We start from the raw sequence: 18,607 nt of genomic DNA, 5'->3' as shown, positions 1-18,607 counted from the left end.
TGCTGCTCTGCCAACTCCCTGAGGACGGCAGACGCTTCAAACGCACCAAAAGTCAACCTTCAAAAGGCTGCGTGTCATCAGCATTAATTCCTGCACATTGAGGAATCAGCAAAGTGCCCTGTCACCCGAAACTGACTTTGACAGAAGAGAGGGGGCGGGGAGACAGACTCTGTCATTCATACCTTCTCATTATATCCCTGAGTCACAGAGAAGGCCCGGAGCTGAGCTCACTCTCTGCAGCTGTGTGTGTCAGCGCTGATTTCACCCATGTTGTCTCTTTATAGCTGCACATTACTGAACTTCTCTGATTGAACTTTGCATTTCCTGCGTAAATGCGATGACGTTTGCAGCTAAAGCTGCTCGCTCCTTTGTTGTGTAGAAATAATCATATAATTTACATTCTCGAATTTATAGTTGGCTGTCATGAAGTCTGTAATTCTTTAGCAGCAGGTGGAGCAGCAGAGCTTCAGGGCGTCATGTCTATCCTCTTAGTAAACAGACTGACTTCCAGCAGACTGAGATGCTTTTGTCGGACCGATTATGTTTTTATGTGTCGTCATTATTGACTACATCTGAGAACTGGAGCGAGTGAGTGTGGCGTCATTTATTTAAAAAAATGACTTACTTCTGCCTCCAACCACATAAAGTTGATTCAGATGCAATTTATTTTGCAATATGGACGCCGCCATGTTGGAACCAGGCATCAGAAAGTGGTAATTAGTCCTGGTTGGTCTGAGACATTTTTATGCCAACCATTCTCACCAATCAGGAGTGAGTTTGTTGGAAGTTGACACGCCGACCAATCATTTCTTTTACAATTTGACCAAGTTTTTTTGTGAATATTGATTTTTTTTTTTCCCAAAAAAACTATTGTTTGGTTTTAAAAAACAGTTTTATGTTTTCACATAGTTCAGTTCAAAGCATTTATTTCAGACATATGAAGAACAGTATGTAGAGCAACAAATAAGAAAATCATAGAAACGACAAAAATCTGAAAGGGAGTGAGAAGAAGAAAAAATCTTATAAATTTTCACCCCTGTACATTGTATCAATATATTTCTAAGCCCAGTACACCCAAAGTTAAAGTTCAGTGCCATAGCTAAAAAAAGTACATAATATTACAACTACCCAATCGATTCGTATTTCCACAAACACCCACATGAATCACACAATCTCATTTTATAATCATACATATTTACAAATGCTAATGTTTTGTTTTGTATTTGTACCTATTTATCAATAATCATATTTCTGTATTTATACTCTTATGTTTGGACATTGTTTCAAGCATTTACTGGTTCACATACCAACATTGATTGTAAATAAACAAAGGTCAAAACTCTACACATAAATTAGTGTCTTAAATTACAATTCAAGACAAAATGTTTTGCCTATAAAAGCAGCAAACTGTGGCTTCAAAGGAAACCTGATTCATGTATCTGATAAATCAATATTTCTGTTTGTGGAGCACACTCAATCGATTTGTTCCCTGGGTTTTGAACTCCAAGCCTGGTGGCTGAAGGTTTTGGAGAACCAAAGTACTCCTGGTGAAGGGTGCTATAGTCACACAGCTACTGATAGTGCGATGTTCTTTTTGATTTCATTGGTGAGTCAACAGGTACATTGACTAGTTTAAGCCTGTTTGTTTATGAAAACCATGGATCTTAATGTGCCACGTGTCTTAACGCCCAGGTGCACCAGGCTTCTAGAAGTGCATTTTTCCTCTCAAGTATTAATCAAATCTGGAACATCCAGTCTTGCCGTGATACAGAGAAGCTAGTGCACGTGTTTGTTCTTTAGAGATTCTTCCTCTTCTACCAGGATGTTCCTCTGAAAGTCTGCACTGATCCAAAAGGTTGCAAACACCTCAGTTCTTCAGGTCCAGCTTTTCTTCATTGTCTCTCCAGTTTAAAGTTCAAAAGGACCAGCTTCATCAAACTGTCTTGTAGTTCCATGTTGTCCCTCTAAAGTTGTTTTTAGATAGATCGTGATGGGGTTGCTCTATTTTCCGGACTAAGTCGATCCAGAGTATAAATCGCACTTTTAAGAGAAAAGTCCAACATTTATGAACGAATTCAACAAGCCCAACGTAATGTCGCATTTGACACCGAACACGATTCATGTTTCAAATTTGAGTCCGCTGCCTCTTTTGACGTGTGTCAAATTTAATGTTCAATGTTTCTCCAATAATGTGTTCATAAACTAGACGCTCTCATTGCGTGTAGAGAAGCTATCTGAAGTTTTTAGCTTCATCGCTACATGATGGAGGCTGACTGATGTTGAGAGGTTAAGTGTATTTATTTTGCTCTACAAAAGCATCCATAATCACGTATCCATGTCTGGTTTCAGTAAAGTTGTCTTTTTCTTTTTCATACGGTGATCATTACCTTCTCGCCTGCAGGAGCAGCATCTGAAGGACGGTGTTTTTAGCTGCTCTTCTGTCTGTAATCACCAGTTTGATGGCTTGTTCCTCCAAGGAGAGAAAAATAAAAACATTAATAATAATGTCTCGATAAAAACTAAGAAAAACATCATAACATTCGTGAGGATAACAATCAGATTCTAAGCCATGTTTGTTTTGGACGGCACTTCTTCTTCTGCGTTTCTGTCAGCAGCAAATACTGATACACAAATCTACATTGCCTTCTAGTGGTTGTTAGTGGAAAACAATCGCTAAAAGGCATACGGTTGTTAGTGGGATAATAACAAATACATGAGCCTATTTATGATTAAAAAAAGTCAAAAATAAGTCGTGCTTAAGTATAAGTCACACCCCTGGCCAATCTAAAAAAAAAAACGCGACTTATTATCTGTAAAATACAGGAATTCCATTATAACAATTAAAGTTTCTGGTTCAAATCCCAGCTGAGTTTAAATGTTCTTCCCATGTTCCCCCACAGTGAATGTAACTCCATCGCTGTATGTGTCCCTGCCATGAATGGACAGATGAGCTTCAAGATGAGTCGCTCCCCTGCTCATGGACAAGGTCTAGATGATAACTGTTTACTCTCAGACTGCTGGATTATCCAAGTCTCCTAGACCAGGATGTCGGCTGCTGCTCCTGCTATTCCCTGTTCCAGTCCAGGACAGAGACACCATCTCTGTCCTTCAGGCTTCAAGCTTTTCTGTCTCACAAAGCTGATAGTTGAGGTCAACCTGAGTGACCTGCTTTCTTTGTTCTCTGCTGGTGTAGGTGTCCTTGCTGCAGACAATAACTGGGTTAGCTCAGGCCTTTCATTCGTCTTTGTCTGTTCTGCTGACCTGTGTAGGCGGTTGTCCACCCTTACTAGCTCTGATTTTTCTTGTTACCTCCTCTTAGAAGGAAGCATACTTTCTCCCTCCATGCTCATTGCAGCAGATTGTATTCTTGTTCTCTAATAACTCAGATGTTTGCATTTCAACAAAACAAACTCGGCAGGTTTGCCTGAGACAAAGCAGGTTTTCCTTTTCAGCTTCTTCTCTTTCTCCAGAGGATTTCTGTGATCGATTGATGCTGTCTATATTATCCTCCTTCCTTTAAGTTCTACGATATTCTCTTGAAAATGCCAGTATGTCCTTCCACGGATGGACCCCTTCAGATTTTCAGACCCATGTTATTCAGCCTCTGCAGGGCCTGTCGACTCACAGCTCCAGAGGAATGAACGTTTTTGCTGTGCAACACCTCAGAGTACCTGGTGAGCTCCACCTGCTTCCAGACTGTAAACATGTTGTTCCATTTGGCACTGCTTCGCCCCACATGAAGTCGTCAAACCAGCTGATCAGAGCAAAGACTGTTAATAGAGCAGTTTGTTTGGGTAACTCTAATTAGGCTGAACCATTCCTGCTGAACTTGTGTGCACTCTGGAACTAAATTCACTCGTTAAAGTAAACCTTTTCAGAAATAAGATGAACTTGTGAGATTTGTCACCTCTAGATATTTGTGTCTGATCACTAAACGATGAGGTCTTATCTGATGGAGACGAGTTGAAGTGAGCTGTGAAGAAGATAAGTTGCTTCTCTTCATTCGGTTTGTCAGCGTGACAGCTCACCCTGAGGGGGTGTGCCTGTGTGAGGCTCGGCTTCAGTCATAAATCACTCCTACGTCGTCACAGAGCCATTCAGGCCTTCTCATTACAGTCCCGAGTCACAGTGGAGCTCATCTCTGAACTTTCTCACTTCCTCTGGCTGTTGTTTATGGACAGAGCTGACTGTGTGCGGGAGCCGCTCAGGTTAACCAGTGGCGCCTGCATCTTTCAAGGATAGAAACATGTGAGTGCTGGTTTGGAAGGACTGCTGCTGGTCCCAGAGACGAGCAGAGTATGTGGGCGGAGTTATCTTGAATTATTCATCCTCTTGTTTTTATTTTTAAGTCGGAGGATGAGCTCAGTCCTTCAGGGTTTATCCCGCCAGTCTTTGGGTGGTTACCAGGAGACGGGCCGCGACATGCCTGCGTTTTCAATTTGGCTGAGAAGGGAACCCCTCCTTCTGTGATGACGGGGAGAGAAAGGACGAGGCGTGAAGCACAGGGACGGGGCCACGGGCGATGGCAGGGGTAGGGTGTGTCTGGGAAACTGAGATGTTTCAACTTCAAAGAAACATCGGCTCAGGATTGTGCTGAAGCCAGAAAAGACTTCTTCCTGTTACACAGAGCTCCTCGTCAGGATCCACTCTGACCCCCAACCATCACACGAGCCTCAGGCTGATGCTTTAGCGATGAAGACAGTTGATTTAAAAACAAATGAAGAGGAGGAAGATGTGAAAGTAGTTCATCACTGGATAACAAACATTTCAGTGATGGAAGAGTCAGACTTGATCTGATTTGACCTCTTATAACAGAAACATGGTTTATTGATTGAAATATTGAGGAAAGAAACTTATTATGACCAAATATTTTGATTTTTTTTTTTTTTTTTAATCAATTTTTCTCATTGTGATCCAAATTTTCAGAGGTAATGAACTTCTGAACCAAGACACCTCTATGTAAGTATCCAATGAGGCGTTTATGGACCTCTAAAGCAGGAGGAGGTAAACTTTTGTTAACTATTTCGTTTCATATCTATATTTTATTCTACATTTTTATGTTTTATTCTTTTCTTATTCTTCACACACAATGATACCAGTTTATCACAGCTTTATAAAACCTGCTGTTAGAAGTCTTTTACTTGTTTTCCCTGTTTCAATAAAAAAGGAGAAAGAAGAACATTCAAAGAGAATAAAAGAGAAATGTCTGAACATGAGTGAGGGAGGCCATCGCTCTAAAGCCCGATGATCGTCTAGGGATCCAAGATTTTTTGCTGAGAAGAACCCTAGCCTCAATGAATGTGATGTCACCCATAAACATGAACCTGCTTCAGGCTCCGACCTACGACGGAGTATTAAGGCCACCAAAAAAAAAGTAAAATTACACGTTTTTTTCTCGTAAATTTGCAAGTTTGTGCAGCAGATTGACTAAACTGTGGAAAAACGTCTTGTATTTCAACAGGTAAGCTGAATGTTTAAAACATTACAAATGGTTGGAAGCTTCTTTCTTTGATTTACAGTTCATTCATGTCTGCATTATTGATGACTTGCAGGATCTTTGCAGACACTTCCAGTCATTTCTTCCAAATCTCGTAAATTTGCAACTTTTAATCTCGTACGTTTACGAGATTAAAAGTCGTAAATTTACGAGGCAAAAGTCATAAATTTTAGGCTATGATTTTTAACGTCATAAATATACAACTTTATTCTTGTAATTCAACAATTACAAATTTTTTCTCGTAAATGTACCAGATTTAAAGAGATGATTAAAGAAAAATAAAATTTGTTTGTAAACAGCCCTAATACTCAATTCATTCACCAATTGTGATTTGGACGTCGACATGTTAAAACCAGATGATATCAGTAAGCACTGATTGGTCTGAGTTGGTCTGAGTCATTGTTTCTACAGCAACCTCCCTAACCAATTAGGAGTGAGCTTGGTGGAAGTCCACACCCCTTCCACATGAAAGCGGACCTTATGTTTCTAAAAGTATTTTAGCTTTTACTGTGAGTAAACTATGTGGATGTTAAAGAATGTTGAAAATAATAATAAATACATTTTAAATAAAAAGAAAACTTGAATAATTTACAGAAATACAGAAAAAATATAATTAAAAATGAAGATTATCAAAAACATGTTTAAAGCAGTAACAAAGTAAGAATGGTTATCGAATGGTTATTCTGACAAATAGAGTGACTAAGTAATAACGGTTTATTTCTCTGTAGAAGTCTGTGGGGTTTTGGCTTCTTCTAGTCAGCAGGTACTTCCTGTTTGGAACACCAGGAGGGAGGGGTCATTCAGTCCAGTTCTCCTATACAGTCAATGGTTTGAACTGAGGACAAATGCTGAAGTACTACATCATCAACTCACTGACAGTGGTCGTAGAGTCAAAGAACAAAAACTTCATCTTGTGCTCTCTATGGGGTCCAGATGACTCTAGCCTTACATTGACGTGTAAACCCTCACATGACAAATGTGGATGAAGGTGGACAGGATTTCATGACAGCCACAGATACCAGTGAGAATCAAACATCCTTGAAATAAAAAGTTCACCGTACTGGTCCAGAAGACCCTACTTTTAATGGAAACATGCGTAGCACAGCACAAGGGTTACGAGTTCATGAAGTTCCCTTGACATTTGTCAGACATCCCTTCACTTTTCTTCTCAAACAGATATCTGTTTTAATTTTGGCGAGCTGATGACCTCCTCATCCAGTCCAATAAAAGAAGACCGAGAGAATCTGTCTGCATCACCCGGTGAAGAGAAAGCTGCTCCAAAAGGTGAGTGAGTCTGTCTGAATCTAGAGTGACTGTTTACAAAACGGTTTCTTTAATACCAGAAAAGCCGACTAAGACACTAAATCAGTTCAACCCATCAGCCAGGAAGGGTCCCAAACAAAAGGGTACAGGTATGAGCGTGCTCAGAAAGGCCGTTTAATTGCAGGGCTGCTGTGAGTCGATCTTTAGTAACATGTTAACGGCTGTCAGGTAACTTCCACACATTAAGGGCTAAGACGCTCTTTTCATATCTGTTCTCTGCATGTTGCGTCACATCTCTCAAAGGATTTTTAGCAATAAATGTTCATCGTATTTGTGCCCGTTTGCTAATTTGTTGTAATAGGATAGTTCCTCATTCTCTGTAAGTTTTCTCAAGCATGACACCTTGACTACACCATTCAGTGTAAAATCAACTTTCAGAAATTAAAAGCTGCATGTTTTCACTCTAACTCTGTCTGACTCTGAAAACTGCTTATTTTATTATTTTGCTACCTGTGTTTATTTAGTTTGTTTAATATAGTCACTACATGTGTACCCAAACAACACATCCAAAGCCATGAATAAAAAAGAATTACAATTATTACATAAGAAAAAAGAAAGTTAAAAAAAACTGATTTCTACCAACTAATTAAATCAATTCAATTGTCTGAGTTTGGTTCAATATGAGTAAGACTCTGATGAAAGGAAAGTGGAAAGTGTTCCTTTCATTTGGGAATCGAGGTCCAAGGGTTTTGGAAGAAGACTGGAGAGGAGCAGAACCCAAACTGTAGCTCTGTAGCTTTGTTTTTGATTTGTTATTTTCTCAGTTGGAAATAATCCCTTAACCAACATAGTAGCCTGAACACTTAATACGCATTCATTCACGGAGGCCAATGGATTCATATTAACGGATTTCACTTTAAAAAATTGTTACATTTTATACAAACTGAATATTTTACATCTGACTTTGAAGCAGTCCTGATAGTAAACTCAAAAGGGGGCTAAGAAAAACAAATTAACCCCCCTGACTAAATGTAAATGTGCAAATCCATGAAAAATTTAACTAAATTAAACTTAAAAACATTTTTCAACAGAAGAATTTGGAGTTACCCTCCTTTTCTCTCTCCCTTCATCTTCTGAAACTCACAAATGTTCGGCCATCACAAGGCCGCCAATATCAAGATTCAAAGTAGCGACACATTTCATTCAAGTCTGCACAATAAAACACATTTTTTCCTGTTGGCTGCTTTTCCTTTGCTGCCCTAGTGGCGGAATTGCACATTGCAGCCATTTCTTTAACCCTGGAACACTTTCTCTATAAAAGTTACTCCATCACAAATACCCAATAAAATGTATTTCTCATAAAAAAATAGATCAAGATATGACATGTGATAAATTAAAGTAGTCTTTTTTTATTTTTTTCGAACTGTGCTCTATGCAACAAAGTGGGGGGGGGAAGCATCGGAAACTCCTAAGAACATGCTTGAAAATGACTGAAAAAGTAGGTATTTGAGAAGAAAAAAAATCCTAAAAAAATAAATAATGATACTGTACACTTGACCTTTGGTCCACTCATTCCTGGGGCATGTGAGACTTTACCCAGGGACCCATGACACAAAAAATGCAACAAATTTAAAATAATGTCGATACTTTTGCCCCTGTGAAAATCACCTGGTGATAGTTTGCCACAGGAATGGGCTAGAAACTTGCTTTTTATCCAACATCCTTAAATTTTTTTTTCTCTTCATTACTGGGCCGGATTAAACCAAATGGCGGGCCGTATGTTTGTCATCCCTGGAGCAAACATTCCAAATATTCTCCAGCCTGTTTTGATTTTGCACACGTCCCTTCAACTCTCATAATCAGTGCGTTTGTAAGGGAAGTCTGTCGTGCGAACGAGCAAATCAATTTAGAAACGCACCAAAATGATCAAACCACTTTGTTTTTTAAGATTTGACAGCAGAGTCAAAGACTGTGCAAACACAAGTGTGCTTTCACACAAACTTGGACAGTAATTTACACAAGTGAGTCTTTGTGTTCAGTGCTTGCCAAAGCAGACACATTCTGCCCCCTGAGTAAACATGGGAGCCTCTGATAACATTCATTTGTGTGACAGGGACACATTCACACACCAAACGCATGTGTACAGTACACTCACAAAGCCCTTTCTTCAGAGTGGGGCTGTTTTTGTTGCACTGATGTGTCCCAGAATTTTGTGGTTCATTGGACCATTTCAGAGTCTTGAACACAAAGGCAGAGCGTTTGATGAGCTTCTGAAAAATCAAAGGTAGAAGGTCGATAAAGTCAATCTTGACCAAATGCTTTTTGCCTGCAGATTCTGTTCTGACGCGTGCGATGCGCATAGCACAGCGGTACCTCTTTGACCCTCGGGGCCAACGCCACGTTAAAGGAAAGCGTTCACAATCGCAGGCAGAGTCCAGACAGCTCACTTCCCAACCAAAGCAGACTTCAGCCTCAGTAAATCAACCTCAGGTAACAGAACGTTCTGTCCCTGGTCCTCAGAAAGGAAGCATCTGTGTTTTCAGAGCCTGATCCACTATCATTATCTAATACAGCCACACACAAACACTCAACTTGATACATTAAAATGTTTTCTCTATCTTGTTTTCTTAGTTTGGCTTATTTCAGAATAAAAACAATCTTAGTCTCATAGTTCTAACCATTAAACAAATAAAAATGCTCGTTTTTTCTCAGGTGAAATCCAGGTGGCATCGCAGAGTCAAATCACACCCAGCAGCAATGCAGAGGAGCAGCGATGATTCCCCCGTGACTTTCAGAGGAGCTGCTGCAGGAGGCAACAAGGACAGGTAAGAAAACTGTAGGAGAGTTTTACGTTTGGCTGGAGTTATACCCCACACTTGAGTCTGGGCTGCTGCAAGCTCAATATAAATCCCTGTAGATTCATGCCGAAGGTCTGATTTCTGCAGTCCATGCAGGTTCTGTTTTTATGAAGAGCTATCTACTGTTTCATCAGTTCTCCTTATGACATAACTCATTGCACAACCTTTTTATCACCTGTTCTTTAATGATCACTAAAGTCGAGCCAGGTCTTTGATTCCCATCATTTTTTCAGGTCTTCCCTGCAGCATTTTGGACCAAAGGTTACCTTTGAATAAGATTCAATCACAAGTTAATTTGGAGTTTTGCTTCTGGCGTTTGTTCATCCACAGATCATCCAGTCTAGTACTGTTTATTACAGACTAAGTCTCTTCTAATGCTTTCACATTGGGATAGTCCAGGGGTGTCAAACTCAATCGCACAAGGGGCCGAAATCCAAAAAACACCTTATGGTCGCGGGCCGAACAGGATTAACATTTATTGAACACTTGAAAACTACATTTTTAAAACTTAAAACCATAACTTTTTAACATAATTATGACCTAGAAATATAGCATTACCTGATATTACTAGTGTGAATGCTGTAAGCTGAATTTTGACGTTGAGGATATTAGAGCTGATAGCTGAAGATGCTGAAATTGATGGCCAGCTAAAACATTAGCTAAATGCCAAATTAGCCTAAAAAAATAAACTTAGGTTAAACCAAAACAGCTAGCATGTAGCTGAAAAAATAGCTGAACTTCAAAATAGCCTAAAAACTAGAAAAAAGCCAAAATAGCTTGCATGTAAATATTAATCTAACTCCAAAACGGCCTTAAAAACTTTGGGGGAAAAAACACCTAAACTAGCCAAAACAGCTAGCGTGTTGCTGAAATATTAGCTTTTTTTTTTTTTAGGGGGGGGGCTCATAACGGTATAAGAACACATGCTTTACATGTGCTTTAAACATAGTAATAATCATTATTTCACTCTCAGTCATCTGACATGTGCATGATGGAGGATTGATGGAACATAAGGTCTAATGATGATCTTTTCTTTAGTGCTGCTCATTTCTGAGCTAAGAAAGAAACACACCAGAACAGTGACTTGTGTAATGTAGTGAAATTTTTATGACTTTTAGTTTTGAATTTCATGACTATCTCATAGTTTCACTTGATGTCACGTTCACGGTGGCGTGCTCCCTGGAGGGCAGAACACTACTGTAGTGCTTATGAAAACTGACGTTGTCACATTTGTTTTAAATACCAGATAATTGTGCTGTCGTATGGAGTCACAGGTTTCTATGGAAGTTTAAAGAAAAAACAGAAAGGATGAGGTTATGGGTTTGTGTGAGTGATTGTCTTGGAGCCATGAATACGCTGATAAAAAAGGAATAAGAACTTTATCAAACGTGAGAAAACACAAAAATTTGTATCTTTATGAAATCAAGATGATGGAATTAAAAATGATACAAATTTGTAAGTACTAAAGTAACCAAAGATTGAAACAGACTGTTAGTCTCATTCAAACCTCATATTTCAAAACAAGAAGTTTTTATTCCCTCCTATGAACAATATACAATATTCCCTCTATGAACAATATATATGTATATTCCCTCCTGCCAAATATACATATATATTCATCATATATGTGTTTTATCTAAAACTCTTTATCAGGAACTGGTTGTTTAGGACCCACAATGCAGACAACCAGGTTTGGTGGTTGAAACTTTAACATTTAATAAATAAACTTGAACATAACAAAACTGATAGAAAACAAAAAGATGAGTGGAGCTTGAAGAGCTGAAAACCAGACACTGAGGATAATTAACTGTAACTGAGACAGCTCTAAATTATTGGCAACCTAAACCTCTTGGACCTGACAGTCATGTTCTAAAACATCCCTGAAAAAACAAATCAAGCGGCAAAATCCCCACATTGTTTGTGGATGTGAAGATGAATAAATAGATAAATTAATATCTTTACTAATACAGCGTTTTCACACAAACCAGAAATTGAACCAAGCGCTTTACATTGAGGCCGTATCACTCTGTATGATTTGCACATATTGCAAGGATGAAAATTGGTCATACGTGGAAAATGTGAGAAAAGTTGTGGTCTGTATTTTCATTTAGTTCTCTTAAAGCTGTACAGTCATTTTTTTCCAGATAAAAATAATAATAAATCAAATAATGGGTATAATAAGAACAATCTGATTCTTCTGGATTTTGTTTGTATAACTGAGTTTATGCATTGGATCGTCAAAGTTTAATGAGACTGAAGAATAGTCTCAACATGAAAGGCTAAAGGGCAAAAAGTCTGCTTTAAAAAACAAGAAAAAAAATATGAAAAATAAGGTAAATATTGCTTAAAATAAGAAAATGTATCTGCCAACAGAACAAGAAAATCTGGGTTGTCAAGACTTTTCAAACAAATAAAAATATCAAACCTCCTAGGAACCACAAATATCTTCAAATTAGTATATTTTTAGTAATATAAAGCTCATTTAGATTAATATAACGATAATTTCTAAGATTAAATTTCTTTAATTAAGACTTTGCTTGTTATCTTATGCTAACCACTAGGGATGTGTTTCTTGAAAGCAGCCAAAAGTACTAAAACATTTTTTTAGTACTTTTTAATTCTTCCAAAATAATAGAGAACTGTTAGCATTATTCTTTTCCCACTATGCATGATAATTTACTCGAAATTCTTGAATTAAGGGAAAACTCCTGATCTTGGTCATACATGCTTGAATGAAGATAGTGTTACTTTTGTAACCATGTAAATGATAGTTTTAAGTGTGTTTTTACTCATAATAATAAATGAAATACTATAACGATCCTTAATATTTTATTGAGATAATTAAGTACCAAAAAGGGAAATTATCTGGCATAAAATCTACTAAGTGAGCAGAATGATCTTACCATCAAAAAGATAAGCACGTATATGCTTGTTTTATAGATTTGACTTAAGCTTGCTGCTCGCTCCTGTTTGCTGAGTTAACATTTGAACAGCTCTGTCTTAATGTGGCCCTCATGTTTCCTGCTGTTAAAGTGCTGCTTGTTGCACTGCAGATGCAGGAAGACGCATGCCGAGATCAACCTGCTCCTGTGTGAGCTCGAGGACCTCCGTCATGAAACGCTCAGGTTTTACAGCAGCTTTTAGAATTTCACGTTAGTCCTCCAATCGTCTCATTGTGATGTTGCTTCTTCCTCAAACCAGCATAACATCCCGGACAAAAGCCTGTCACTCAGGTGTTAGGGTCTCTGTGCTCCGCTCTCCGTGCACGTGTCTGAGGCGCTCGCTCATTGTGTCCAGGTTGTCTGTGGGAAGCTGGAGGTTACCTGGGGTTATCGGGGGGTCACAGAGGAATGATTATGTTTGGAAATGTTGTTCAGGTTTAAGCCGGAAATTCCTCATTTGGCTGAAAAATAAAAAGCTTCTCTGTGATGCAATGTTTTCAGTCAATGGATTATTATACAGACTAGAATAGTATTTTTCTTTCATTTAAACAGAGCAAGAATCAAAGCTAAATCTAAAACTAAATAGCAGCACATTGTGGCTGTGATTTAGTTACTGATGATCATTTTGATTGAAACTTTTATTTATAAGCTCAATTTGTTCATTTAGAGCACATGTTGTCAAAGTTAAGGCCCTGGGGCCGGATCTGGCCCTCAGGGTAATTATATTTGGCCCTCCAGATCATGTTATTTTATTGTTATTAATGGCCCAATGTTATCCTGCTCTTATTTCTAACTTTTATAATTTAAACTAAATATATATATTTTTGGAGAGTAAATGTTGAAATGTATTTAAGGTTTAAATTGATTTATTATTCATAATTGTGTTAAAAAGTTAGTTTTAACATTTTTTTTAAATGGCATTCTGCTAGCTTTTTCAACAATTTGACATTTACTGAGAGTTTAGCTAATATTTTAGCTACATGCTAGCTGTTTTGGCTAATGCAGACTTTTTTTAAAGTTTTTTTTTTATTATAGAGTTGATTTGAAGTTGATTTATTCTGGAATAATTTTCCTGCTTGTTTTTATTTATAGTAATGTTAAAAAGTTACGTTTTTAAAGTTTCAAAAATTTAGTTTTAGAGTGTTCAATAAATGTTTGTCCTGTTCGGCCTACAACCTCAGCATCTTCAGCTATCAGAACTAGCATCTTCAGCAGCCAAATTATCTTACAGCGTTCACACTAGCATTATCACAGGTAATGCTATATATCTAGTTCATAATTATGTTAAAAGGTTACGGTTTTAAAGTTTCAAAAATGTAGTTTTCAAGTGTTCCATAAATGTTTATCTTGTTTGGCCCGTGACCTAAGGTGTGTTTTGGATTTTGGCCCCCTGTTTGACCCCTGATTTAGAGGCTCACTGTCAAACAGAAAACCTTTTTTATTAAGTGCACAAATGTTCCTATATCTATTTTAGTAAAAAAAAAAAAAAAACCTAACAACTATAGTTTATTTTTATTTTTCTGCAACATTGATATTGGAGGAAAACAGAGAAACGCTCTATGATAAATTATTTCGTCAAAGCCTTTATTCATAGCGTCTGCCACATCCCTGCTTTCCCGACATGTTGAATTGTTTTTTGTGTGCGAGGACAGTCATCAAACCACACGTCAGACATGTTGAATTTGTTGGGAAGCTGGCAGACTAAACATGCAGGACAAAGCGGAGGTTTACTGTAGAAGAGGGGCATTCTGACAATAGCAGGAATGCTTGACCTTCCGGTGTGGCATCTCTGCGTCTGTCAGGATTCCTGCTGTTTCCCTCCATCGTGAGCCCGAGCAGGTTTAGCTGCATTTTCCTGCATGGAACATTGCTAACTCCAACTTGTGCCGTGCCTCAGCAGCAAATGTCCTCGGATGATTAGGAATCATTGTACTGCAGTTAATCAAATTTAGAGTTCTGTATTCTTCTAGCTTTCACTTCTTCACATGATTACACTCAGTTTTCAATAGGTTGTACATCACTCATAAAAAATAAAAAGTAAAAAAAACATGGCAGGTTGTTGACAGCATCAGAACAGCCTCCAGTTTTGCTTTAGTTTCCACCAGGATCCTTTAAAAAAAAAAAATTCTAGCTGTGATCATCATAGAGCTGCAGCTGGTGAAACTGTAGAGCCTCAGCTGTAATGATGTGCTGCGCAGCTTCATCTTAAACGTTGGATCTTCAGTGATCTTTCAAACCAACCTGGGGATGAACTTACTTGTAAGAAAAGGCCACTTCCACTTCCCAGCATGCACATCTGTCCTCCAACGTATTAGAAGGTCACGCTTTACTGTTCTCCTTCTGACTCTTTGAAACATCTACTGAGCAGGAGATCCAAATTGCTGCTGGAACTCTCATTTTTGACCACATCAGACCACGGTAGACATCTCTGCACTATGTGACTGCTCCCTCCCACCCCCTCGACAGGTGTCTACAGTGTAGGGTTGGGTTGATAAAATTGATTAATCGATCTGAATGAATCTAAGCTTAATAGATCAATAATCGATTTATAAAAATATAAATCGATTTAGCACATAAAGCTAAATTCTGCTAGCTTGATGCTAACATTTAATAGAATTTCCCATAGGACGGCTAATGCTAACGCATGGTCGACCTTAACATACATTGTTGACTAAATGAAGATCTATAACTCACAGGTATGAATTTTCCAAACTCTCTTAAGGAAATAATTTAAGTAACCATGTGTGGTCTAAAACATCGTTTTCTGCTCATTCTTTCTTCTTCTGAAATAAGGTGTAATGCTATAGCGCATTCAGCACCTAGTGGCCAAACTGAAACACCCTCCAGGAGAAACAGAACAATGTTTACACTGTTAATGATTTGAACATTTTAGTTAGAACTTCTCCTTTAGAGAAACCATGTAACACTATGATATTAATGATCTCATTATTTCACTGATACATTTTACAGTATGTGAACTGGATCAGATTAATATAAATATATTCAAAATATGTTGTAGATTATGTATTTCTAAACAAATGTGTCTAAATGTGTACACTCAAAATTGAACTGAATTGAAAAATCAAAAGAATTGAAAATATTCTGAATGGATCCAGGCTTTTGTGAATCGAATCGTTTCTGGAAATTATCATCGATACCCAGTCCTACTACAGGAGTCACCTCACTAGTTGCTTCACACCTGCCCCCCATTAAACCCCTCCCCCCGGAGCCACAGTGTAAGATGACAGAAAAACAATTCTCTTCATTTTTTATTTTATTTTCATTTGTTTCACAAACTGTCAGTTTTCTTTCTTTGAACCAGATTTGAATCTAAACAGAAACTTCTGGTTGATGTTCAGAAAGAAAAACGCATCAAGATCAAAGAACATGAATTAAAAACATTGTCTTTCTGTTTCCAGATGTGAGCAGGCCTTGAGAAGAACCCATCGTCGTAGCAACCACAGCATCCTCCGCCGTGTCAGAACAAAGTCCCTCGATCCAGTCGACCTGACGCCCCCCGCCTCCGCCCCTCCTGCTCCCCCGTCTGTCCGTCCTTCAGGCTCCAGGTCCGGCAGCACTTCCAGTGCGGAGTGTGAAGACTCGCCCAGCGCCGCGCTCATGAAGTAAGCTCCACACGTCCTTTTACATTCAGAAAGAAGAGTCACTTTGTCTTCTACCAAACGCTCCAAACAAAGACCTTCTTTCATGGTGGACACCTGTCAGGTGTGGAGGACGATCAGACCACACAGGAGCAGCTTTACTTTCACATGTTAAAGCTTCGGCGCTGCTTTCTCTGAGCTTCTGGTGCTCAGCGACTAATCTTAGTCTGTTTGGAAACGTCTTTGGTCCTCCAAACGTATTATCTCACACAAACTATAATCACAATAGTTCAGTGGTTTGATCAGACACACAATTACATCAGGTAAGTGTATACTGTCACCACTGAACTGTAACAAAGCACTGAATTGTAATCCATTACATGACTTCAGTGTGAGTTTTAAGTCGCAGAATCAGGTTTAAAATGATAAATGCAGTTTGTTCCATCTGCTTCTTCCTCTCTGCACGTGCAGAGGAAGAAAAGAACCAAAAATGACACTATATCTGTGCATGTTTAGGATCTTCTTATTTCTGCCTTTGCAAAGTCACACAGGGGGCCAAATCCAAAAAAAAACAGTGAGTAGGTTGCAGGCCAAACAGGACAAACCGTGTTCACAAACATTTATTGGATACACAGAAAACTAAATTGTTAAAACTTTAAAAACACATAAATATGAATAATTACAGATAGAAAAAGTATTCCAGAACACAACAACTTAAACCTTAAATAACTTTATATATTTTGCTCTCCATAGTAAAATATTCTGTCAAAATTATTCAAGGTAGAAGTAAAGTAAATGTTAAAAGAAAAAAAAACTTCAAATTTCTTTTCTTGTATGTCATTTTATATAAAAACATCAACTTGTAAATATCCCAAATGATTTTGCTTTCCATAAAATATATCCTGTCACAATAATACAAGATAACATCGGGCCATTAATAATAATAATAATAATGTAAAATGGTCTGGAGGGCCGGTTATAATACCCGCTTTTTGCTTGTTTAAAGGCAGAAAAAAGATCAAGTTGAATTCTTTTAACACTTAAACACCTGAGACGTCACCGGATGATGTTTAAATGACAAATTTTTAACATACTGTAACTTTTCAAACGTTAACACGATCTACGGAATTCCATTAGATTCAAAATCTACTGGAATTACGTTGATTGTGTTAGCAATTAAAAAATTTCAAGGACTGCTGGGAGATAATATTTTTAATTCCTCTTGTTTCACTTGTTTTTATGATTTTTCTTTCTAAGATGTACAAATCCTGCTTTCGTTTGTGAAGGATAAAAAGGAAGCGCAGTAAGATGAGTTGGGTTGTCCTGTGGTGGAACATGCCTATGGGGTCAAATCGGGATCAGCTTAAAGTGAAGGAAAAAACAGATTGAAAACTTGAAAAATAGACATTGTAACTGAAAAAAAGGAATTGAAAATTTGAAGACTGAAAAAAACAAAACTTTGTAATTTTTTTTTTGAAAATTAATTTCAAGTTTTCCGTTTTTTAATTTAAAAAAATCAGTTTTTTATTAATTTTTTTTTTTGCTAAATTTAACTTTTTTCAAATTTATAATGTCTTGTTTTTAAATTAAAAAAATCTGTTTTGTAAATTTCAATATTTCTTTTCAGTTCTCAAATTTTCATTTTTTTTTTTTTCTGTTTTCAAATTTTCGATAATTTTTTCTCAGTTACAATGTCTATTTTTCAAATTTTCAATCTGCTTTTTCGTTCCCTTTAAGCTGATCCTGATTTGACCCCATTCATGCCGCGGAGGTCTTCTTCTCCCTAAGCTAAAGCAAGAAGCCAGCCGGCCCAGATTCTTTGATTAAACACCTTGCATCAGAAAAAAGTTTTCCTGCACACAGGTGCTGGAGAATAAAACATTTTTCATTTGATGATGAAGTCTGCAAGCTTCACATAGGAACAGTTGTTCTAACTCCTCTAATCTGGGAAATGGAACACATTTGCACAACAAGCAGTTGAGCCATTCATGAACTTTGACGAAACTTCAAGAGAAATTAAAAAATGCTTCACTAAGAACAACGTCCCACGATTCCTAGACATCCACATTGACCTGAGCGAGTTGATTCTTCCATCATCTTCCTTCTGCGTGTCCCGTTTCCTGAACGACCACATGCCTCAGAGGCTGGCGCGTTTGCAGCGGAGCCGCCGACGCTCATGTTTTCCAGAGAAGAACCTGCACATTGACTGTGACTGACGGGGAACCCGCTCAACCAGAATGCAGTCAGACGGGAACACGGCGTTCTGTCTTTTCCAGCAGAAGCTGCTGTCACAAAAATTACGTCATGAAACATCAACGTGTTTTAGTTCAACTAGAAACTTTCTGCTGTAACAGACACACAAACACATTACAGGGTTTGTATTATTCAGTTAGATCCAACTTTTGTCTGTGAAGTGGATCACTTCAGTACTTTAGAAAACCTCAGGAG

The 18,607-nt window shown here is 38.0% G+C and overlaps 1 protein-coding gene across 4 annotated transcripts in view; it reads left to right on the top strand.

Moving 5' to 3' along the window:
• The window catches only part of si:ch211-266k8.4 (TBC1 domain family member 10A), a 55,434-nt gene that overhangs the window by 23,388 nt on the left and 13,439 nt on the right, over window positions 1–18,607 (top strand). For all 4 annotated transcript variants that reach the window (XM_024264244.2, XM_024264243.2, XM_024264242.2 and 1 more), the window contains 4 exons: window positions 6,674–6,781; window positions 9,093–9,250; window positions 9,473–9,585; window positions 15,980–16,183. In XM_024264244.2, the coding sequence (XP_024120012.1) occupies window positions 6,674–6,781; window positions 9,093–9,250; window positions 9,473–9,585; window positions 15,980–16,183 (583 nt within the window). The remainder of the gene's footprint in view (window positions 1–6,673; window positions 6,782–9,092; window positions 9,251–9,472; window positions 9,586–15,979; window positions 16,184–18,607) is intronic.

This window comes from Oryzias melastigma, linkage group LG6 (assembly GCF_002922805.2).
Source record: "Oryzias melastigma strain HK-1 linkage group LG6, ASM292280v2, whole genome shotgun sequence".
Lineage (NCBI taxonomy): Eukaryota > Metazoa > Chordata > Actinopteri > Beloniformes > Adrianichthyidae > Oryzias > Oryzias melastigma.
The sequence above is the reverse complement of the archived record's forward strand: the minus strand, read 5'-3'. Positions and strand labels throughout refer to the sequence as shown.